Raw genomic sequence first — 22,883 nt, 5'->3', positions numbered from 1 at the left:
TGGGTCTCTGCTGTCCTGGGCAGGGAGCCGAAGACGAGGGCCCACCACATTTCACTCTGCTGCCCTCCCCTGCCTTACCTGCTGTCTCCGCGCCTCCCGCACCCCTGCATCTTGACCCTTACACCCCCACTGGCGAGGAAGGGGGGAAAGACCCTGGCAGCGTGGGGCTGGCCGTGTCCGGTGGAAGCCAGCGATGGCTCGGGGGACACCCGGTGAACTCCGGGGCTCACCTGAGACCAGAGAAGGCTGCCCAGCACGTGCTGTCCGGCCCCACTGGGGAAGACTGGAGGGGGTGGACTTTGGCCTAGGGGTTAAGCTGCCTCCCACTCATACCACAGCGTCTGGCTGGGTTCAAGGCCCTGCCCGCTCCCAATTCCTGCTTCCCGATAACACTCATGCTAGGAGGTAGCAGGTGATGGCTCGAGGACTCAGTCCCTGCCGCCGGCACAGAGACCCAGATGGCGTTTCTCGCTCCCAGCTTCAGCTTGCCAAGTTTTTTTTTAAATCCTAGAAGCAACAGTTGCCAAGCCCACACCTTCCAGACAAGACGACTCAGCCAGCCTCGGCCATTCTGTATGACCTCAGGCCCCAGGAATCACGGGCAGGAACTAGAAACCAGGCTCCGAACGTCAGCTGGCCACACGGAGGAAAGAAGGAGGCTTTAAGACAAGAGATCACCCACTCCAAGAACAACAAAGGTCTGGGCCTACCTGCTCAGGCACGAAGACTGCAAAGCCAGCAGACCGCAAGGCGGGGCCGCCACACACCTGGGCTCCCGGAAGGCAGGGAAGCCACTGTCTATCAAAGACCAGGGAGGGGGACTCCCTGAAGGGCCCTGAAGCCACAGAACTTAGTGAGAGCCAGCTCCACACCTGGAGAACTCAAATCAACATTTAAAGACAAGAAGGAAAAAAATTTATAAAGGCCACAGATCTGGAGAAATAAACTGTCATCAAAAACATCAGAAAATGAATCTATGAGATAGAATCTATAAAGAACTAAAGAAGATTTTAAAAAATTGTTAACTAGAGGAAAGTCAAAAATAAACAGTGAAGAAAGAAGGAAAGAAAGAGAGAGAGAAAGAAAGAAAGAAGGAAGGAAGGAAGGAAGGAAGGAAGGAAGGATGGATCCAAGCAATGAAAAGCAAAACAGACAAGTGCAGAGTTCCTGGAGGGCCTGATACAGACACATGGTAGAGACACGTGGTAGAGACACGTGGTAGAGACACGTGGTAGAGACACATGGCGCTCCACGGCGCAGGGCTCTGTGCACCCACGAGACAGCGTTCAAGGACACAACATGGGAAAACTCTCCGGAACTCATGGAGAATCGTGTCTCTGCAGGGAACATGTCCAGTTACCAGAACCACGACCCGGCCACGCAGCCGTGGTACGCGGCAGAAGGCCCTCAGACACTCCGTGGAAGTCGCGCGTCAGAAAGAAAGCAAGCATTGCAGGGTCCCTGCGCCAGAACGAGCCGTCGCTTAACTCCGCCTCCCACAGACAGTGTGGAGGCCCCTCCCACACGGAGGCTAACGCAGGGCGTCCACTACTGAGGGTTCTTCCGGCACCTGGCCCAGGGACAAACCGTCCCCGGAGGAGGATGTATGGACTCTCCCAGTCCTGTGTGAGATGTCAGGCAAATTCATCAACAACTTTGAGTTTTGAGACCGTGCACTTGCAGTCTATGCAGCCAGCCAGCCACTTCTCCGAGTACAAGACTGTGGGGAGCAACCCGGACTAGACTGAGTTACTGGAATTAAGACTTATTCTATGCATCTGCTCTCCCACAGTATGGCGCTGGGAGAGAAGTAAACAGCTTTTACACAGCTGCCTCCAGTTCAACTAATAAACTGTAGGACTTGCTCCTGATTGGAGGAGAGCAGCGTACTCGGCGTGTGGGCAGCCGAGTTGGGATTGGCGGAGGAGGACTATAAAGGAGGAGAGAGACGGCATGCACCAGGAACATCTAAGGGGAACATCTAGCTGAAGGAACACCTGTGCAGCCCCCGAGAAGAGCCGGCCGGCGGTGTGCCGCTCCCCTGCGGAAGTGGGGAATGTGGCCAGGGGGAACTGCCCTTCCACGGAGGTGGAAGGGATAGTAGCCAACCCGGGAAGAACCAGCAGCAAACCCAGGGAGGGCCGAGCAGACGAGAGAACAGCGCAGGGTCCTGTGTCGTTCCTCCACGAAGAGGGGGAGCGACATAATGGTGCCGTGACTCGGATATGAAGCCTAGGCAGGGCCCTGTGTCGTTCCTCCACGAAGAGGGGGAGCGACACAAGACGAGAAAGAGCTTGGGAGTGAGGGGCCCCTGGCCCTAATCCTGGGAGGGTGAGAAGACCCCTGCACAACCTGCTTTTACTATGCCCTTATTATCCATTATAACAGTGCTAGAAAATATTACCATTATTTTAATGTAACCTAAAGTGTAATCACATTAGCTTATTAGGCAACTAGTAGTAATAATAAGCAATGCTAAGTGTCTTTGAGCTAAGTAATCCAGTAACTACATTAAGTTGATTATCGAATTGTACATTCCCCCTTCCCTCCACCTGGCCAGATGTGACCCTACCCTGACCAGGTCCAGGAATGTAAAAGGGAAGTTTAAAGCTTGTGATAACAACCAGCCCCTACCCTGGAGTTGGCGACAGGTGTCTCGGGACGTATCAGAAATGTCAACTTGATCTATAGCATCCCCTACAGCCTGCTTGTACATGCTAATAAAAGCTCTGCAAGAACTGGGCTCGGGGCTTCTCGGGGGCTTCCTCTCCTGGAGGCACAGAGAGGCCCGGGTTCCAACTCGTAATAAAAACGACCCTGCTAATTGGCTTCAACTTCGGTCTCTGGTGGTGTGATTTTCGGGGGACCACGGACTGCGGGCATGACAAGGGAAGTGGCCCTCGTCCTCCCAGAACCCGCACCTCGGTCAGCACCGCTGGAAGTCACGGGGCAAGAGCTGGTGACGACGCCCGGGCTCCGTCCCAGCCCGGCAGGACGCGGCTCACCTGGCCGGGACGCTCCTGGCTCTGCCTGCTCCTCTCCTGCCCCGAGAGCCGCAGGCCGTGCAGCTCCCCTGCTCACCTCAGGGCTGGCTGGGTGAATCCTGTTCTAGGAGCGACGTAAGCCAAGGCAGACTCCACGCCTGCCCACCCCCCAAGTGGACACGCAGACGCCCCGTGTGGGCAGGGTCCTGATCAGTAGGAGTGGGCACGGGGCAGACGGGAAGGGTGTCTCATCTGCACTGCTCTCTCCCCAGCACCAGTTACGGTTATTTCGGAATGGAAGATTGGGGCTTTTTAAACATATTTTTATCCAGACTTTGGTTCCTAAAGAATGTGTATTGTTCTAAGAACAATAAGGTCATTTTCCCTCGCGGCCGTGACCTCAGAGGACATGTGATGTTACAGAGAAGTGGCCACAAGGTCTGGAACGCACAGACCGACCCAATCCTTCCAACGCCTCCAAAACCTCAGCCATGAGTGACACGTGCTGCTGGGGGGCCCGCAAGGGGGCCACCGTGTCCCGGAGCCACAGGGCCACCCCCACTTCACAGAGGAGGAAGCGTCAACACCCACAGCCACCCAGGACCCCAGCGCCCGTGCCCGAGCCACTCCAGGGTCTTGCGAGGCACCTGTCAGACGGGCACAACGGGACCTCCACCTGCAGCTCCTGGGATAATGGGTGACTTTCCGGGCTCTGTGCCTTTCTGTGTCGGGCTCAGGTTGGGAGCAAGCAGACAGCATGGGCTCCCCTGGGGGGTGTGGCTTCCTGGCTGACACCACACAGTCCCCCGCCCACCTCAAGGCCAGGGCCTGGATCCCCATCAGCTCTGCTCCCAGGCGGGGCGCCAGGTGAGTGTGGGTGGCCCCCTGCCAGTTCCTCCACTGGGAACCGCACGCCCACTCTGTGTTTGGGGACACTTCCTGTGTGTGAGCGCAGCTCGCTGCTGCTACCAGCCTAAGTTACTGAGCTGATAGGGCCAAGGCCACTCGGCCTTCCGCACGCCAGCTCGTCCTGCAGACACCTAATCTGTAGATAACAGGCCGAAGGCTCCACACAGAGGGGTCCCTCTGTCCCCTGCCTCCCCCCGCCTCCTGCACTGCCCCCACCCCCTGCACTGCCCCCACCCCCGGCGGGGAGACCAGTGCTGCCAAGACACTGCCAGCAGCCCCCACACCGCTCGCTAGAGTGGAGATTCCATGGTGCCAGCCCTGCCGTGCCCCTGATGGGGAGGCCTGGTCCCCAGCCTGCCCCTTCTCCGTCAGAGCCGCCCCGGGCCCCATCCTCGCCCCACCCCGGGCAGCCCCTGATGCGGCAGATCCGCCCTGACAGATGCTGAGTTCTCTCAGCTCCAGCTGGAAACAACTCCCCACCCCACCCCCAGCCCCGGCCCAGCGCCGCCACTGCCTCCCACCTGGGCCCAGACCCAGTCAGTCCCGGGAACAAAACCGGAACTGGCGCAGTCTGATGGCTGCTGTGTGCCCACCAGGACGGGAAACTCCAGGGGGGACGGGAAACTCCAGGGGGGCCAAGACCAGGGCTCACTCAGCTCGGGCCTCTTGCGGCACTTAAGGAAGTCGTCAAAGCTGATTAGTTTAGCAGAGACCAAGTTGACACTTAAAAGGCGCCTGTGCCGGGAATTCCCAGCCTCCCGTCACCTGCACCCCACCAGATAGCCCACGAGGGCAGACAGCACGCCGATGTCTGGTCCGCACGCAGCACACGCGGCGACGAGTCGCTCCCTGGCTCACGGAATCGGATGGCGCTCCCGTCAGGGGCAGCAGCAGCCGGGGGAGCGCCCAGGAATCCTGGGCGTGGGGAACGTGAGCACACACAGCCACACAGGTGCACACACACAGGGCTGGCGTTTGTGACCCACACGCCCTTGGGGACCGGAGGCCCAGGGGGAGGAAGGCACCCGCAGAGCAAGCAGGACCACCCGCCCCAGGGAGAAACCACCCGCTCCCTGCAGAAGAGAAGTGAGGTTGGGTCTGCAAAGCTCCCCCCCAGCAAGGACCCGCAGGGGGCGGAGCCTGCCCTGTTCCCGGCCCCCCGACTGCTGCGGAGCCCAGCCCTGCCTTCCTTTTCTTGCCCAGTGCTCAGGCTCCGACGCAGAGAGCAGAACTCCCAGCACCTGTGGAGGGGCTCAGCGGGGGTTCAAGGCCTCAGCAGACCCCAGCAGGAGGTCATGGGGGCGGGGCCTGATCCAACAGCAAAGGGGGGAGAGGAGCCACTGTAGGGACGCGGCCACAGGATCAAGGCCACCCCTGGCACCGGGAAGAGGCCAGCAGGGAGTGGACTGGGATCTTCTGGCCCCCACGCCTGGGAGGAGACCAGGCTGCCGCCCAGCATGCAGTCGTGAGCGACGCGGTCCTAGGAACCGAGGGCACCGTATCCCCACCCCTCTCGAGCAAAGCACCAGCCAGAACAGCCCTTTCTCTTCATGCACACGGGGCCAACTGGGGCTGCCAGCCAACATCCGCGGTCCTGGAAACACCAGAGAATGAACCCCGGGTCCTACGAGCCCCACACAAGGCAAGGCTTACATCTGTGGGCACAGGTGCTACTGTCCAGGGACAGCCCACAGCCTCCGTGGGCACAGGTGCACCAGCTACTGTCCAGGGACAGCCACGGCCTCTGTGGGCACAGGTGTACCACCTCCCCTCCAGGGACAGCCCACAGCCTCCGTGGGCACAGGCACACCGCCTCCCCTCCAGGGACAGCCCACGGCCTCTGTGGGCACAGGTGTACCACCTCCCCTCCAGGGACAGCCCACAGCCTCCGTGGGCACAGGCACACCGCCTCCCCTCCAGGGACTGGAGTTTGCACACGGCCCGCAGTGCAAGGCAGAACTGGGTCTCTAAAGCCTGCAGGAGGTTGAATGCAAGGTGGCCTCCTCCAGGGGAGAGCTGGGAGACGGCCATGGCTGGGGCTGGGAAGATGGCACAGGCACAGCCCACGGCACCAGGGCTGCCCACGGCACCAGCCTGGCAAGACTCGAGTCGACAGACGGCAGGACCCTCCCCCAGGACCTCCGCCTGGCTGTGATGCCCACCGGTTCTAGGGAAGCTGATGGGTCAGGGGCCTGGAGCTGGACGTACAACGAACGAAACAGACGGCCACAGTGCTCAGCTGCCCACCTGTGGCCACCCCAGCTGGGCCAGCCCAGTCCTCGTGCACAGGTAGAAGCCAGAACCTGGCAGACCTGAGACCGACAGCACTCAGGGTGCTCTCCTGGGTTCGGCAGGCCTCACTCGTACCCTGAGCCGTCTCCCTGTCTGCCCCCAGCCCTGTATTTAACTGCTGCCCTATTACTGATTTTGTTTGTTTGTTGAGATACAGAGTCTGCTGCCCACTGCTTTGCTCACAAAGGCTCACAGTGGCACAGGAGCCAACGCTGGGGGTCGGGAGCTCACCCGAGGTCCCCCAGGAGGGTGGCTGGACCCCAGCTGCCTCCACGGGCCTGCGCTAACTGGCAGGAAGCTGAGTCAGGAGCCAGAGCCAGCAGCAAACCACAGTTCAAGTCCCGGTGCTCCACTTCCAGGCCGGCTCCCTGCTAACGCGCCTGGGAAAGCGGCGAGAGGCCCAAGTGCCTGGGCCCCTGCACCCGAGGGAGACCCGGAGGACTTCGGGGCTCCTGGCCTCAGCCCCTGCACCCGAGGGAGACCCGGAGGACTTCGGGGCTCCTGGCCTCAGCCCCTGCACCCGAGGGAGACCCGGAGGACTTCGGGGCTCCTGGCCTCAGCCCCTGCACCCGAGGGAGACCCGGAGGACTTCGGGGCTCCTGGCCTCAGCCCCTGCACCCGAGGGAGACCCGGAGGACTTCGGGGCTCCTGGCCCAGCCTGGCCCAGCTCTGGCTGCTACGGACATTTGGAGCCTGAACCAGCAGGTGGAAGTTCTCTGCCTCAGACTCCGCTTTCAAACAAAAACGTAAAACGAAACGAAACAAAAGGGTCAGGCACCCCGATGTGGGATGTGGGCGCGGCAGCTAACCGCCGGCTGCACACCCTCCCCAGAATGCTCCCCCATGAGGCTCCAAGTCAGAAAGCAAATACACAGAAATGTTTACATTTAATCTGTTTCTGGATTAAAGACAGGAACGGTGCCTGTTAAGAAATACGGAAGAATGGCCAGCGCCGCGGCTCACTAGGCTCATCCTCCGCCTTGCGGCGCCGGCACACCGGGTTCTAGTCCCGGTCAGGGCGCCAGATTCTGTCCCGGTTGCCCCTCTTCCAGGCCAGCTCTCTGCTGTGGCCAGGGAGTGCAGTGGAGGATGGCCCAAGTGCTTGGGCCCTGCACCCCATGGGAGACCAGGAGAAGCACCTGGCTCCTGCCATCGGATCAGCGCGGTGCGCCAGCCGCAGTGCACCGGCCATGGCGGCCATTGGAGGGTGAACCAACGGCAAAAGGAAGACCTTTCTCTCTGTCTCTCTCTCTCACTGTCCACTCTGCCTGTCAAAAAAAAAAAAAAAATACGAAGAGGAGAAAGTTGCGAAATTGAGAGACATAAGTGGGTTTCTTCCCACATTCACAAAAACGCTGTTTTCACGTATGTGTGTCCATAACCGTGACTACCGAAAACAGAACCGTGCGTGGGGTCTGCTTCCCGACCCCAGCCTGCCTGGCCCCGCTGGCTCGGGCGGGGGCGGGGCGGCGGCCTGTCGGGGGCTGGAGGCTGTGCCCTGAGTGCCCAGCAGGACAGCGGCACAGGCAGGGCTCCCGCAAGGTCCCATTTCAGGAGACTGAAGAGCAGCTCTCGCAAGAGCAGGCGCAGGCCAACCTCGGGCAGAGGGGAGACACGCCTGGTGTTCCCGCTACCCCTGCACGTCCCCAGGGCTGCGCCCGGACCCAGCCCCAGCGCCCCCCACTGGGGCCAGCAAGGTGGACTCCGCACCGGCTCCCTCCAGCCACAGCTGCAGAGCCGTTTGCCTACTTTCTGCTCCACCGTGTGCAGCTCCACGGCTTGGCAGGGCGCTAATCTATGTTTCTGGTTTGCAGAAGCCGCCCTCCTCGGCTGGCTGAGAAACATGTTACTGGCGTGTTGAGTCTCCCTCCCGGCACCGGGAGGCTACCCCAGCACGGGCTAGGAGTCTCCCCTGCGGTATTTACCAGGGCAGGACCGGCCTGTCCATCCAGGCTCCTCTGAACCCGCCTGCCAGGCGAGGCGCCCTTGTCTCTTCCCCTCAATCCCCACCCTAGCCAGAAAAACAGCTCCTTGCCTACAGTGCAGAAGAGGCTGGAAGCCTGAACGTGGAGGTACGAATCGCACCGCGAGCCTGGCAGGTGCCCAGGGGGTCGGGAGGGCCACAGGGCAGCGCCCAGCACAGCCGAACCCGGTGGTGGGCACAGCGCACTCTCAAGGCCGGCCTGCAGTGCTGCAGCCGAGGCCCTGGCCAGCCCCGGGCCCTGCAGGGCAGAGGGTGGTGGGTGCTGACCCTGCTGCCCGCCCAGCGCCAGGGTGGCTGCAGGGGGCTGTGCTGCCAGTTCCCCCTGCCCCCAAGCCGCAGCCCTCGGCACCACCGCTTCTCTCACAGGTTGGACCACGACAGTCGAACCTTACGTGACGAGAACACACGGGTGCACGCGGTTCAGAGAGGCGGTTCTGAGCAGCGTACGCGGTTTCAGGCCCAGGATTCTCCAGCTCACGTAACCAGTGCCTCGCCTGCTGCTGCACAGTGCCGGGTCCTCCTTCCCAGCCCCGGACGCGGCGAGCAAACCCCACGCTGAGAGGAGCAGCAGCCCCGTCCCCAAGCACAGGGACCCCCAGACGCCCGTGAGGCCGCAACAGGTGCCTGCCGAGCGGGGCGGAGCCGTCTTCGCCTCCCTCAGCCCTAACAGGGTGCGGGCAGTGACCAGGGACTGGTCCTTCCCTCTCCTCCTCCGCTCCCCTGCTACGATCAGCCCCTGCCCGATTCTGCTGATGCTCAGGTGGCCACGCAGGGGAGCTGCACAGAGGTGCGGGCGACACCGACGTCCTGAAGGCCAAGGGGCAGGTGGGGGAAGCGCCTGCGGCAGCCCCGGTGGTCTTTGCTCTTCTCCACGCGCCTTGCCTGGCAGGGAGCCAGCAAGCTGTGTTCAAGCCCCGGAAAATCCTCATGATTGACTCAAATCTCAGCGCTGGACCCGGAGAGCTGGCGGGGCGGCACCACGTGTCCACTGCGGAACTGGGTCGCTGCGACCTCGAGAGGGGCTCACGCCGGGACGGAGCCCGGGAGCTGCCACTGCTGAGACTGGGGGCAGGCGGGCGCTGCGGCTGGAGGCTCAACGAAGGCTCTGGGTCGCTCCCTCCCAGCATGGCCCAGTGCCCTGCCCACGATGCCCCTCAGCCAGGTCACCAGGGCTGGGCCTCGAGGCCTCTGTGGTCCCCTGGGGCGTCCTCTCTCTCTCGGGAAGCCGTGGCACAGGAATGCAAACCCCACACCTGAGCCAGCGTGTGCACCGCCGCTGATGCGCTGAGCGGAGCCTCTCCTGCCCCGGACAGGGGGCAGGCAGGTGCGTCCCAGGACAAGGACAAGGGCCAGCAAGAGCACTCCAGGTGACAGCCACCAGCCACTGCGAGACGGAGCCCAGGTCACAGGTCCACGCGCCTCCCCTGGAGCCCCCCCGACACCACAGGCTCCCCCCAGAGCTGCAGGGGCCACATCGCATCCCGATGCGGGAAGGGGCCTGCGCAGGGCCCCACGCTCACCCCCAGCAGCACCACTGCGGCCCCTGCCCCACCCAGGTCCCCATGGGCAGGAAAGACCCACAGGAGCAGGCTCACGGCGGGGTCCCCTGCCAGGACTCACTTCTAAGGCCTCCAAGGGGAAGCCGGCGCCGAGGCTGCATCGGCAATGGCACTCGGGTCCCTGCGTTCACAAAGGCCTTAGCTCTCGGACAAGAACCTCTGAGCGAGCGACTCACTCACCACAGCCGCAGCCGGCCTCCGTCCCCTCACCTGGGCATCAGTAACGCCGTGCCCACACAGCCACTGAGAACCACAGACGGCCCCGGGGGCACCCACCAGGTCCAGGGCGCTCCACGAGCACTGGCTCGGGGGATTCCCCCCAGCAACATGGACGCCAGTGGGAGCTGAGCCCAGAGAGGTTAAGTTAGCAGCCCCAGGTCACAGAGCTGGGAAGGGGAAGACACGGAACCGATCCCAGGCCAACCAACCCCGGGAGCCACAGCTGCCGGACCCCCGCTTAGCCGCCAGCCGGCACTCCCCCCACGCCAACACGCAGTCCTGGGTCACGCCAAACACAAGCGTCTCTGAGCCACACCGGTCCACTAAACTGCGAGCCAAGCCCGGCGATACTCCTTCTGCCGCGTGTTCTTTCTGCGGATGCGGAACCAGAAACCAAAGCCCAAACCCGAACGGCGGGAGGAGACGCCGCCGGGCTGGCCCAAGGGTGGTGGCCCGGGCAGAGGGCATGGCTGCCGTGTCCCGGAGGCAGGCTGTGTGTGGCTCCTCACACCAGCCACACGACCGGCACTCCCACCGCGATGTCCTGCAGCTCTGCACAAAGCGCTCCCTGTCCACGGGCACGTGCGTTAGTGGACAACACACAGGGAACACGGGCAGGACACCGCGGGGCACACGCACGGCACGGGGGAGAAGGGGTGCGGACAGCGACTTCGCTCCAGGTTTCCTGCGTGCCCGCTGACGGGTGCCCGCTCACGGGTCAGTGGCGACCGAGCTAAGGCTGGAGCAAGGCTGCGGGCAGGAAGCAGGTTCCCCCACTGCCCGGGAACAGCCGCGGCCTCTCCTCACTCCTGCGCGGCCCCCGGGTCAGGGAGCTCCCACGCCCTGCTCCGGGCAGCACGGCCAAGGTTGCTTTCAGCAGCGCCCAGCAGACCCAGGGAGCCGCCTGCCCAGGCCGCCCTGCCCGTGCCCTCTGGGTCTCCAGGGGTGGCACGGATGCCGTCCTGGCAGCCGGAGCAAGCCCACAGGTGCTGGCGGCAGACTAGTGAGACAGCGCCCCAGCCCGGGCCTCCGCCACCCTCTTCATCGGGAGTCCCAAGGCAAGAGCACCCACATTGCAGCCGTTGGGGTCCCTTCTGCCATTAGAACACAGCGGCCGCCCCTCCCGCCCGGAAGAGACAAAGCAATCCACACAAAATGGACTGACACGAGGGTGCAGAAATGTATTTCTTCTCCTAATAATTATTAGCTAAACATTTAAAACCAAGCTATGAGGGAAAAAACCAGGGAAAGTTTATTTCTTACTACCTGGGGCTGTATGGTGATTATGCAAATGACCGAGACACTGTCACTTTGAGTAACCGTAAGTGCATAAAAATAACTGCTCACTTGACAAGGACTTTCAAACTGTCTGCTCTGGGTTGCACTTGCAAAAATCCACCTTCAAAATGATGTTCCTGGAGCAAAGAACAAGGAACCAGCAGGGGGCCGAGCCGTGGCCTCCAGCAGGCGGCTTCCTCCGGCGCACACGAAGTGACCCCCAGGCAGTGGGCCGGCCCTGCGGGCCAGGCTCCCTCGCCACAGCCTCAAGGTCACTTTTGCAAAACTCTCCAGTGGGCAGGGCCCACCCCGGGCCCAGAGGAAGCGCCTGGGGCCCCACCCAGCTGTGGGCACCCATCCTGAGGACGAATCAGGTGGCCGGGCGGGCGCCGGGAGACAGGCTTTCTTCCTGCTGGCATCCTTATCTGCTACAGCCCTGGCTAATCGGATCACACACAGGAACCGCTCCAGCCAGGGGAAGCTGTGCACGAGGCTGGAGACCCCCAGGGCTCCACAGAGCCCAGATCTTGTGCACACGCGTGGCCTGGTCCCCTGCACCTGCACCTCCTTGCTAACAGTGGGAGACGGAGCCCAGTGGTCCGTGTCTGCACAGAGGTCGGTTCGGCCTGCAGACCCCCGGAGCGAAGACCCCAGCAGTGACCATCACAGAGTGGGCAGGCCTGAGGCTGAAGCGCTGTCTCACGGGCACCGGGCAGTCTGCCCACGGCAGGACACCCTGCCACTGCTGGTTCCTCCCAGCGAAGGCGCCTGCAGCGCTAACAGGCTTCAGAACGCACAGCTGGCCCGGCCACCCCGGGAGTTACCGCATCTCTACCACCAGAGGCAGGCCGGCAGGATCATCCTTTCCGATGGCCTCCCGGGAGGGCCCAGGCACCCAGGCCGAAAGTGGCCGCAGGTGCTCAGCCTCGCCTGACGACTGGCGGCCCTCCCAGCCACACACAGCTGCCCGTGAGTCCTCGCTGGGCAGGCTTGAGGGCAAATGCACACACGTGCACACACACACACACACACACGCAAGTCCTGCTTTTTAAAGTTGCTTCTCAAATCCCAGGCCACTTCCTGCTCCGGCTCTGCAGTTGGAAGCCTACACCGGCGTCATTGAGGATGCGAGGAGGTCACTGGGAAGGAATCCGTCCCTTTCAGAAAGACAAGGCAGGAAGGAAATGAAACCTGGGAGCTTTCCTCAAAAGACGCCCGGGGTGCAGGCGCTGGAGGGCAGCTGGCTGCAGGGAGTCTGGGACTCAAACAGGAGCTGTGGTCGGCACTGAACTTGCCCAACCTCTCTCTCTCTCTCTCTCTCAGAAGCAGCAGCGGCACCGCGCCATGGCAGGACCCTCCCCGGGGGTCTGCAGGTGCTTTCGCAGAGGTCAGGCTGACGGGGGGACGCCCACCTGCACAGGGTCCCAGGTTCCCGAAGACGGCCGAGAGGCACAGTAAGGAGGAGATCTGTCCTTCCCAGACACCCCGCGGTGTCTCATCCTCCAGTGACCCCCAGGAGCGGCCCACAGTCCAAGGCACAGCCCAGGGTCCCAGGCACGGCGCCCACCTCCCAGACAACAGATGGCGAGAGCGCTGAGGGCCAGAAGCAGGGGCCGGCGCAGGCCGACTGCTTATTTTCACGAGGTTCGGATGACAAGGAAAGCCGGGGGCAGCCGGGCAGAACGCAGCCCTGGGAACCTTCCGCCTCCTCTCCTGCTCATCAAAAGGACTCCCACCGGCCTGTGTGCCCCTGGCCTCCAGCTGCTCCCTGAGAGTCACCTGTGGGCTCGGGTTACCCGGCCCCTCCCACCAGGCTGTCCTCAGCCACAGGCCGCCAGCAGGTGCACGGAGCTCCCCCCTCCCCCTCCCCGGGAAGCCCACTCCCACGGGGCTGCTCAGGAACATGGCCCGGCAGACGCGGCACCCGTAAAGGCCAGCTCCTGCCTCTCCACGGCCTGTGCCCTCAGCGTCCTGAGAAGTTCTGTCGGGGTCTGCCACTCGCACTCCACGGGCGACAGGCAAACAAACTTGGACTGGAGGCAGCTGCTGCTAGCACGCAGTCCACCCCTTATGCACACACACCTGCTCGGGCGGCACCTGCTTTGCATACGCACAGAGCAGGCCTACCGGCACCCTGTGAACGCACACTTGCATCCTAGCCAGTCCGTGTGCCCATTTAAACGTTTTCACAAATCCCCCCAAGGGAGCCTCGACACGCAGCTCTCCCCTAGGCCCGGACTCTGAAGTCCACAGTGTCTGCAACCCAGACAGGACCGGCACAACTGAGCGGGGCTCACCCACAGCCCGTGGGTGAGCAAGTTCAAGATGTAGGAGGCAGAGATGGGCAACACAGATGCACCTCGATCTCCCAGGCCCTGGGACAGAGGAACCGCACAGGCGCCCGGCAGCCGTGACACCTGGCAGGACTCCCTGGCAGCGCAGGGGGGCCCAGGGCTCTCCCGGCAGGGGTGACCCCACAGCCTGCACCCTCCTGCCCAATCCCATCCCCACCAAACTCGCTCACCGGCACCAGGGCTCTGATTCCAGTGCGGCGGCCAAGAACGGATTTCACACTGGCCGGTTCTTGCTGCTCACACGGAGGCTGGACCAGGGCCGGCTGGGTGCTCTCGGGCCCTCGGGGACCCGGACCACCAAGCGCGGTGGGAACTTGTCAGTGCTGAGTCATCACCCGGGGGCCAGCCCAGACACCTAGAGTCGCGCAGGGACGCGACCCCCTGGCGGGTCCGCAGCCGCGGAGAGTGAAGGCACCAACGCGCCGCTGGCCGCCAGGTGCCAGGCTCTGTCCCCGCCGTTACCAGATCCGGAGCGGCGGCGACCGGGCATCTGGCATCTGGACCCCGGGCAGGCTGTGGGGGTGGGGGCGCCCCCCACCGCGGCCGGCTCCCCTTGGAGCCCTGCGGGCCCCGGCGGCGGCCGCGGACAGGCTGCGTAATGGACGCGCTCCCCGCCACGCAGGCTTCTGGGCTCGCCGGCCGGCTCGCGGTCCCGGGGGGAGGAGCGGCTTCCCGCACCCCGCACCCCCGGCCCCGCTCCGCGCCGGGCGAGGTCACCGCGCCGCCGCCGCCGCCGCCAGGGCCGGGCCGGGGCGCGGGGCCGGTGGCGGAGTTGGCGCAGGCACTCACCAGGTAGGCGCCCACCGTGCCCTGCGCCAGCATCAGGGCGCACTCGGACACCAGGAAGATCTTGATGTTGGAGAAGCACGACGCCTTCTTTTTCTTTTTCTTGTTCCGCTGCGCCTCGTCCCCCTGCAGCTCGCCGCTCCGGCCGCCGCCCGACGAGCCACCCGGCTTCTTGCCCTGCATCCTTCGCCGCCGCCGCCGCCGCCGCCGCCCGGGTGCGCGCCGCGAGCCTGCGTGCGTCCCCGCCCGGCCGCGCGGCCGCCCCCGTCCTGCGGGCGCAGGGGTGGAGGCCGGCTCCTGGCGCCGCGCTCGCCCTGCCTCCGCCCGCCCCGCGCCGCCGCCTCCGGCTCGCCTGTGCCAATCACCGGGCTGCTCGCGCCGCGCGCCGCGGCGGCCCCGGCCCCGGCCCCGGCTCCGAGGCCCGGCCCGGTCCCGCCGTGCGCCCGGGGAGGCCGCGCGGCCCAGGCCCGGAGGGTCCGCCCCCTCCGCTGCCCCCACCCCGGGGGAGCCCCGGCGGCGGAAGGGCGGGGGTCCCCGGGAGAGGCCGGCGGCGCGCGGCCCCCAGGTGGCGCTGCGGGGCCCAGGCGCGCGGAGACCGGTGCGGGGCGCCCCCGCGGGGCCGGGGAGAGCAGCCCGGTGGGAGCAAAAGGACCAGGGCCGGGCTCCGCGGGGCTAGGAAGCGGCCCCCCACCCCCCGCCCCTCCCAGCCTTCAGGGGTCAGGGGTCAGGGCCACGGGGCTCGACCCCGGCTCCGGCTCCTTGTGCCCACGCAGGCCCTGAACAAGCCCCAGCACCGCGGACGCCCTGGGTCCTCGCGCTCTTGACGGAGCCCTGGAATGAGAGCAGGCCGCCTCCAGAGTGGGCGCCTTCCAGGAGGGACATGCTGTAGGCCAGGCTGGGCCGCCTCCCCCCCACCGGCCCCTCCCAGGCGCTGTCACCAGGGTCCCTCCTGCCCCCGCCCCCCACTCACAGCCACTTTCCGGAACCTCCTATCTCCCTGGCATCCCCGGCCCTTGTCACTCTCTCGCCAGAGACCTTTTATTGTTATTATTATATATTTAATTATTGAAAGCAGAGTTAGAGAGAGAGAGGAGGAGTCATACACACAGAGAGGTGTTCCATCCGCCTCCACAGCCCTGGTTGGGCCAGGCTGAAGCCAGGAGCCAGGAGCTTCATCTGGGTCTCCTGTGTATGGCAGGGACCCCAACCCCAGGGCCATCTCCTGCTGCCTTTCCAGGCCATCAGCAGGAAGCTGGATCGCAAATGGAGCAGCCGAGTCTTGAACCTGTGCCCATATGGGATGGCGGCATCACAGGCAGAAGCTTAACCTGCTAGGCCACAGGACCACCACCACCCCCCCCCCCCGAAGACCTTGACGGGCAGGCTCTCCCTGCGATGACCTGTGCCCGGGGCTGAGCTGTGTGGGCCCAGGGTGGCGACCACTGCTGCGGTTACTCGGCGCAGCTGATGCTGTGTCTCAGGAAACACCGGGCTCTGAACCGCACGCGGGCCAGCACCAGCCCTGGTGCACAGAGGCCCGCGTGGCAGGCCCAGCCTTTGACAGCAGGGAGGCTGCCTGCGGGGTCTGCAAGAGGGGCTCGGGGTAGCCGCGAGCCCTGTGTAGCCGCGAGCCCTGTGTCACTCAGCAGGGAGGGACAGGCCACCAGGCCCCCGCAGTGTGAGAGGGACATGGGTGTCTCTGTGTAACCGTTTATGTTCAATTAAAAAAATATCTTTCTTCAGAGACATGCGGTTGCTGCCAGGGTGAAGCTGTGGGTTCGTCCTGTGACCCATGACCAGGGCTGGGCGTGAGGCTACAGCAGCCGCCTGGTCAGCCTGGTGGTAGCCGGAGGCTAGGAGCCACCCCTCGGCCCCTCCCCCGTGCCGTCTGCACCTGGGGTTCCTGGTGGATGGGGTCCGGCCGAGAAGCTGTCGCTGCTGTCCTCTGCATGGTGCCGGGCTTGCTAGCAGCACTGATTCTCAAAACCAGCGGCGAGTGGTTCTCTAGAGCCGGTGGCCGACAAGGGGCAGGAGGTAAGCCTCCCCTTCCACCCCAGGCCAGCCTGAGCCCCGTGGACCATGGACAAGGCAGACGCTAGCGGGGGTGTAGCCCTGGAGACCCCCAGGGCCAGCTCTGGCGGCACCACGCCCTGGAGGCCTGGCGTGCCTGCTGCCCGCCCCCTTTGCGGGCTGGCCAGCTGCAGATGGCACGTTCGGGGCTGGCGCGGCACCCTGGACACCCGCACAGCTCCTGCGGCTGTGTCGGCCCCTCTGACGCTGCTCTGGGCGAGGTGACTTTGGCAAGTCAGATGCACGTGTTGCGTGCGGGTCAAGGCCGCGGCTCCACGCCCCTCCCTCTGTCGGCTGGTGGAGATGTAGCTTAACCGTGACGGCTGATCCAGGAGCGCCAAAGACTGAGTGACAGAAGATACACTGGCCCTGGATCCCTAAAATGCAAAATGGCTGTAGGCAAACTCTCAGCGATCAATATTTGGAGAGACCCCAAGCACACACACACATGCTTGGAAGCACCGTCCATTGGCTTATCCATGCAGGCAAGAAGCGAGTTAATGTCATGGTCACAGGGAAGGAATGACAGCGTCTGCCCGCGCCCCTGGGCAGGGGCGAGGCCTCACAGCAGGCAGCCCCGATGCAACGCAGCACAGCAGGAACCCTTGCTCCAGTAGTGCACACACACCATCTTCTGCCAGCTTCAGTGTTGCTCACAAATGCAACGTTGAGAAATAAATGCAAAGAATGATTTCTGATTGTCACCGGGGTGGAAAATAGAAGCTTGGATCCCAGTCTGTGGGGGACCTCTTCTGTTCTCTTCCTTCTTTTTCTGAAAGTGCACGGCTCACATACTGTGTCCAGGCAAGGTTAGACTTGGGGCTGGGCCAGCTTCTTTGGCTGGAGACTAGCATTCGGGCCGGGCGGAAGCGGATTTTCTTTCCTCGGAGTTCTGCGTTCCGCATCCCCCCCCCCCCCCCACACCAATTAGCCCGATCCATATGCTTCCGCCGCGGAGCCCTGGTTGCGGCTTCTATATTCACAGCTCCATCGCTGAAATTACCCCTCTTCATTAGACCACATCCTGAAGCTCAGCGCGGAAACGGAAAGGCGAGACGTCGGCGTGGATGCAACCTACAAACGCAGGACTCCAAAACCCACAGCGTGCGTGGAGACCGGAGGCCCGGCAGGGCCAGGGCCTGGGAGACTGTGTGTGTGGGAAATGAGCGTGAGACGGAGCAGAGGAGGCGGCTCGGTGAAGCCGCAGCGCACTGCCCTCCGTGGCTCTCAGGGGCAAGCCGCTGTCGGCTCCGTAAGGACAGAAGGGGCGCCTTCCGTTCCAGATGAGGGGTCGTTTGCTCTCCTCGGTGCGCAGGAGACCCCGGTCTGCAGAACACTCACGGCCAGGCGCCCACTGCTGCCCCCTCTGAGGCCCTGGACACACCCCCTTCCTCCCCCTCCCCCTCCTCCTCTCCCCGCCCCCTCCCAGGGAGGCTCCCAGCTTTGCTGCTGGCCTCTGGAGACTGCACACAAACATCTGTGTTTTAAGGCTGTGCTGACCACGGGTGTCCCCAACAGAAGGAGTGTACAGCCCCAGGGCCAGGGGCTAACGACCAGAGTTTGGGGGCGGCAAACACAGCAGGAGGTGGCCCTAGCACTGGGACACAGGTGGCTGGCCACCAGGCTTGCCGGCCACAGCTGGGCATGGTGCCTTAGCCCTGGGGTTCCCAGACAGTGTGCATAGAATGCACAAGAAACTCCACGCGGTGGAGAAGGCCCCACAGGGTCCTGCCGCGACTGAGGGTGCAGGGGCGGGGAGCCCTGGGCGGCTGAGCGCAGGGACAGCTCCCTGTGGGCTCAGCCTCTCCCACGCCCGGTCCTCTCCCTGCTGCAGCCCGGGGCTTCCCCAGGCACAGCCAGGAAGGACGGCTGACAGGTGAGGTGGCCCCACTCGGAGGGCGGTTACAGGCTGAGCCATGTCTCCCCACAATTCACATGCTGGGGCTCCAGCCCCAGCACCCCACTAGGTGACCGTCCTGGGAGCCGGGCCTTTAACAAGACGACGGAGGGGCGGGTGTTGGGCCCAGCGGCGAAGCCGTGGGTCAGGTGCCCAGGGCCCATGTCAGCTCACCTGGGTCAGGTGCCCGGGGCCCACGTCAGCTCACCTGGGTCAGGTGCCCAGGGCCCACATCAGCTCACCTGTGTCAGGTGCCCAGGGCCCGCGTCAGCTCACCTGGGTCAGGTGCCCAGGGCCCACCCCAGTCACTGGGGTGGGCCCTAATCCGATCTGTTTGTCCTCGTGAGCAGGGATTAGGACAGACATGCACACGGGGAAGACGACCCCCTCCCAGCCAAGGAGAGAGGCCTCAGAAGAACCCAGACCTCCCCACAGCCTGATCTCGGGCTACCCCCGGGTGCCAGTCACAGCCGCCCGCAACCCTCTCCTGCCTCCTCCACCCTCCAGACTCTGCCTTCCTGAGCCCGGGGCTGCTCCTCCTGCAGACTTTGGCCCAGGCTCCTCTCTCTGTGCGGAAGCCACCTCCCTGGGGGCAAGCGTCCAGCAGCTCTCCAAGTCCTGCTCCACTTCCAGGCCAGCATCCTGCTAATGTGCACACTGGGGCACAGCAGGTGACGGCTCCCACGTGGGAAACCTGGACTGAGTTTCGAGCTCCTGGGCTGGAGCAGGCCAGGCCATTGCAGACATTTGGGGAGTGAACCAATGGACAGGGGACTCCTCTCTCGCTATCTTTTGAGTAAATAAATTAATACAGATTTTCTTTTAATGACGTGCACTCATTCACTTCTCCCCACCCAGCCTCCCATCTTGGTTCTTCATTCCTCTCTCTCTTTCCCCCCGGAGAGCCAGGCCCAGCGTGGTCCATGAGCAGGAAGTGAGAGCAGGAGGCCCGGCCTGCAATGCTGCCACTTGGTGTGGCCCCAGGCCCCAGTCCTGCACCGCAGCCGGTGCACTGGGTCAGAGATTGCATTTTAACCAGATTCCTGGCGGCTCCTACACACATCACAGACTGAGAGAAGCTGGCCTAGACTGGGGTCCGGAGCAGCCGGGAGGGCTGGAGTGATGCCGCCGGGGCTCCGAGTCCTGCCTTGTGCCCCCCACCCCCCGGGCCTGGGGGACAGCACCAAGGTGCAGCACCGGCTCCAAAGACAACGCAGGTGCCCACGTGGAGCTCCACGCCACCCAGACGGCAGCCGATGGCCGGGGCCTGCCGATCAGCTCTGCGTCTGATGTGGCTGAGGTGGCCATTGACTCCCCGGGGGAAAGTGGGTGCCGACTTCTCCACCAGCAGGGGCTGCATTTCCCTCTCCCGCCTCCACAGTGACACCCAGAGATCGGGCTTTGGCCTCGCGGTTCAGACACCTGCACCCCACACTGTAGTACCTGGGTTCTGCTCCCAGCTCTGGCTCCCGACTCGACCTTCCCACGGATGCAGGCCCTGGGAGGCAGCAGTGATGGCTCCTGCCCACTGCGTGGGAGACCTGGGCTGTGTTCCTGGCTCCTGACTCTGGCCCTGCCCAACCCCAGCTGTGTAACTTTGTCTCTGACTTTCAAATAAAGAAATAAATAAATCTTAAAAAAAGAAAAAGGCAGTCGGGACATAAAAGAGCTGGAAACCCCGGGTCCTGAGCGTGGACGGCCAGTGTCTTAGGGAAACCATCCACACCTCAGGTGGATGGGCTGGCAAAGGGGGAGTGCCCCCTGTCCCACAGGATGGAGAAGGGGGCTCTGCACGGGGCCCCGCGGCCGCCGGGGGCACCCACCTCACAGCGTCACCTCTGTGACGGCTCCCAGCACTGGGCAGTGGGCCGAGCTGGACAGGGCAGGTGGTGCAGAGCAAGTCCCAGGGTGGAAAGCAGGACAGGTAGGAGCGGGCGCGGACACGTGCTCTTTGCATCCAGTGCAGAGCAAGAAGCCACCCGACACCTGGTGGTTTGCAGTAACAGCTGGCTCTGCTCAAGGCTGTGCCGCCAGGGAGCCGGGAGGCTGCGGGCAGCTGGTGTGCCTGGCACATGGGCTGGGAGACGCGGCATAAGCTGGAACTCCTTGGCCGAGTCGCTCGCTCTCCAGCACCAAGGCCTGGGCCAGCAGGACTTCTCACGCCCCTGTGTGCTCAGGGCTCCGGCTGCATCTGCCCCGGGGATGGAGCGGGCGAGGGGTGGGGACGCAGCCCTCCCCTCTCGATGCAAGAGGGCTGAGGGCCCCTTGAGAAGAGTGGGGACGCCCTTGGGAAATGGGGGTGCACACCGAGAGCACTACACAAGCACCTCTAGAAATGTTCACGGGAAGAGCGGCGTTCACAGACAGACCTGGGGGCGGCCTGTGGCCTGCGCCCACAAACACGTGCCGGCATTTGCCTCCCGGCCGTCCTGCTAACGCAGACCGCAACAGCGAAGGCTCAGTAACCGAGCCTCTGCCACCCACCTGCGAGGCCCGGCTCGCACTCCCAGCTCCCGGCTGGGGACCGGGCCCAGGCCCAGCTGCTGCAGACGTCTGGGGAGCACGCCAGACGATGGGCGGTCTCTGTCCACTGCCTGTCTGTGCCCCCCCCCCAAATAAATAAAAATTCTTGTAAAAGGACGGGCATATTTTGACATAATCTTTTTTACTCTGTGGATAGTGTTTTCATAACCTGCATTCTCCATCAGTGTTGGGAATATCCCTCCTATACATGGACTTAAAAAGTATTGGCATCAAAATAAACACCTTTTACATCCCTTTTTACTCACGGAAGTGCGCTCGTATTCTTGGAACTAGAGTTTCTCCTGCATTATTCAGGCCACAGAAGTCTGGCGTGATTGCGATGCCTCAGTGAGACCCCACTGCTCTGGGCGTCGGCACGGCGGGCAGCAGAGAAACCACACCGTGCTCCAGGCACTGGAACCAGGCGCGGGCGACGCCAGGATTTGCTTTCCATCGCAGCGTTTAGGAGGAAGATTCTGGAAGATTCAGAGCCCCCCACCCCCAGCTTAGACACACAGCTCCCTGTTGAGGGAGCAGTGAGCGCGCCCCACGTGTCTGGGGCGGGGTCCTGGACAGGCCGGCTCTGGGAAGACGTCAACAGGGGGCTCTCCAGCCCAGAGAGGCAGAGCGAAAGCACCGTGTGTGGACAAAAAGTTGACTGCACAAAACAAGAAGAAAACACAGTCTTGCTACTTGGTGTTGATAGATACGGGACAGCGTGGACTTTCTGAACTGAGAGAGAAATCCAATGAAAGGACAGTGCTGGAGTAGGCGACTTCCAGGTGAGCTGCAAACAAAGCTGTGGGTGAAAACCCAAAGCCAGTTCAGGGAAGACCAGAATCCAAATGGCAGAAAGTCGAACACGTGATCTAGAAGCCAAGCCATCAGCGCAGAGGAAGCAAATTTGCTTGAATAAAAAGATTTTTTAAAAAAATTCTACAAAACAAACACGCGACTTCCGCTAGCAGTGAAGCAGGTGGAGCCGTGAGGACAAGATCTAAATGCTCCTAGCAGGGCAGGCTCCCGAGGGTGGGAACAGCGCTCGTTTGCAAAGAAAACGAGAGAATGGCCGGGTCGCCGCTCACTAGGCTAATCCTCCGCCTTGCGGCGCCAGCACACCAGGTTCTAGTCCTGGTTGGGGCACCGGATTCTGTCCCGGCTGCTCCTCTTCCAGTTCAGCTCTGTGCTGTGGCCCGGGAAGGCAGTGGAGGATGGCCCAGGTGCTTGGGCCCTGCACCCGCATGGGAGACCAGGAGAAGCACCTGCCTCCTGGCTTCGGATGGGCGCAGCGCTGGCTGTAGCAGCCATCTGGGGGGTGAACCAGCAGAAGGAAGACCTTTCTCTCTGTCTGTCTCTCTCTCTCATTGTCTAACTCTGCCTTTCAAAAAAAATTTTTTTAAAAAAGAGCATCCTTACATGCCTCAGAAAAGATGCCACACGTGCATTTTCCTTGAAAATGCACTTAAAGCTGCCCAAGGCAACAGCACGCTGAAGACGCAACCCAACGATCCTCAGAGCTATGACAATCCCAGACCAAACCAGATGACCACCGAGGAGCTGTAAGAGCATCTCTGCACAGAGGAAGTGGTTCTCTCTGAGCCGGAAGTAAGCAGTCCCGGGGCTGACCAACGCAGGCCTGTGGTCCTGGTGGCAGCAGCAAACTCTGGGGAGGGCGGCTGAGCTGGGAAGCACTGGGTTCCCTCACCTCGCAGAGGAGGGACCAGGAGTTCCGGACGTGGTCTGCGACCTGGAGAATCCCAGGCTGGAACGCCATCCTGACCAGTGCAGTTGGGAGAATTCAAGAAAGGACATACACAAGTCAAAGTGGAGGAAATGAAAGCCAAGAACAGCACTAAAGCGGTGTGACACCAGGGTGACAACCTGACATGCTGAGAAAGAGCCCCCGTTCTGCTGCTCCCAGCTCCGCGCTGCTCAAGACACGGATCCACGGAGCACCTGGGTGTTCACGCCTGGGAAAGCAAGACAGCCCTGCCCAGGGTAGGGGATCACGCCACGCCCACAACCCCC

The 22,883-nt window shown here is 63.1% G+C and overlaps 1 protein-coding gene across 4 annotated transcripts in view; it reads right to left on the bottom strand.

Moving 5' to 3' along the window:
• SLCO3A1 (solute carrier organic anion transporter family member 3A1) overlaps window positions 1-14,883 on the bottom strand; it is a 158,203-nt gene extending 143,320 nt beyond the window's left edge. For 2 of the 4 annotated variants that reach the window (XM_070053479.2, XM_089311089.1), the window contains exon 1: window positions 14,369-14,852. In XM_070053479.2, coding sequence (XP_069909580.2) covers window positions 14,369-14,548 — 180 coding nt within the window. In that variant the 5' untranslated portion in view covers window positions 14,549-14,852. Of the gene's footprint in view, window positions 1-14,368 lie in introns of all 4 variants that reach the window. The other 2 variants (XM_070053478.2, XM_089311091.1) reach the window with 2 other exon arrangements.
• Window positions 14,884-22,883: the final 8,000 nt, after the last annotated feature.

The sequence above is a fragment of the Oryctolagus cuniculus genome, chromosome 12 (genome assembly GCF_051225735.1).
Source record: "Oryctolagus cuniculus isolate XC-2025 breed Fujian yellow rabbit chromosome 12, ASM5122573v1, whole genome shotgun sequence".
Classification (NCBI taxonomy): Eukaryota; Metazoa; Chordata; class Mammalia; order Lagomorpha; family Leporidae; genus Oryctolagus; species Oryctolagus cuniculus.
This window is presented reverse-complemented; position numbering and strand designations above follow the sequence as displayed.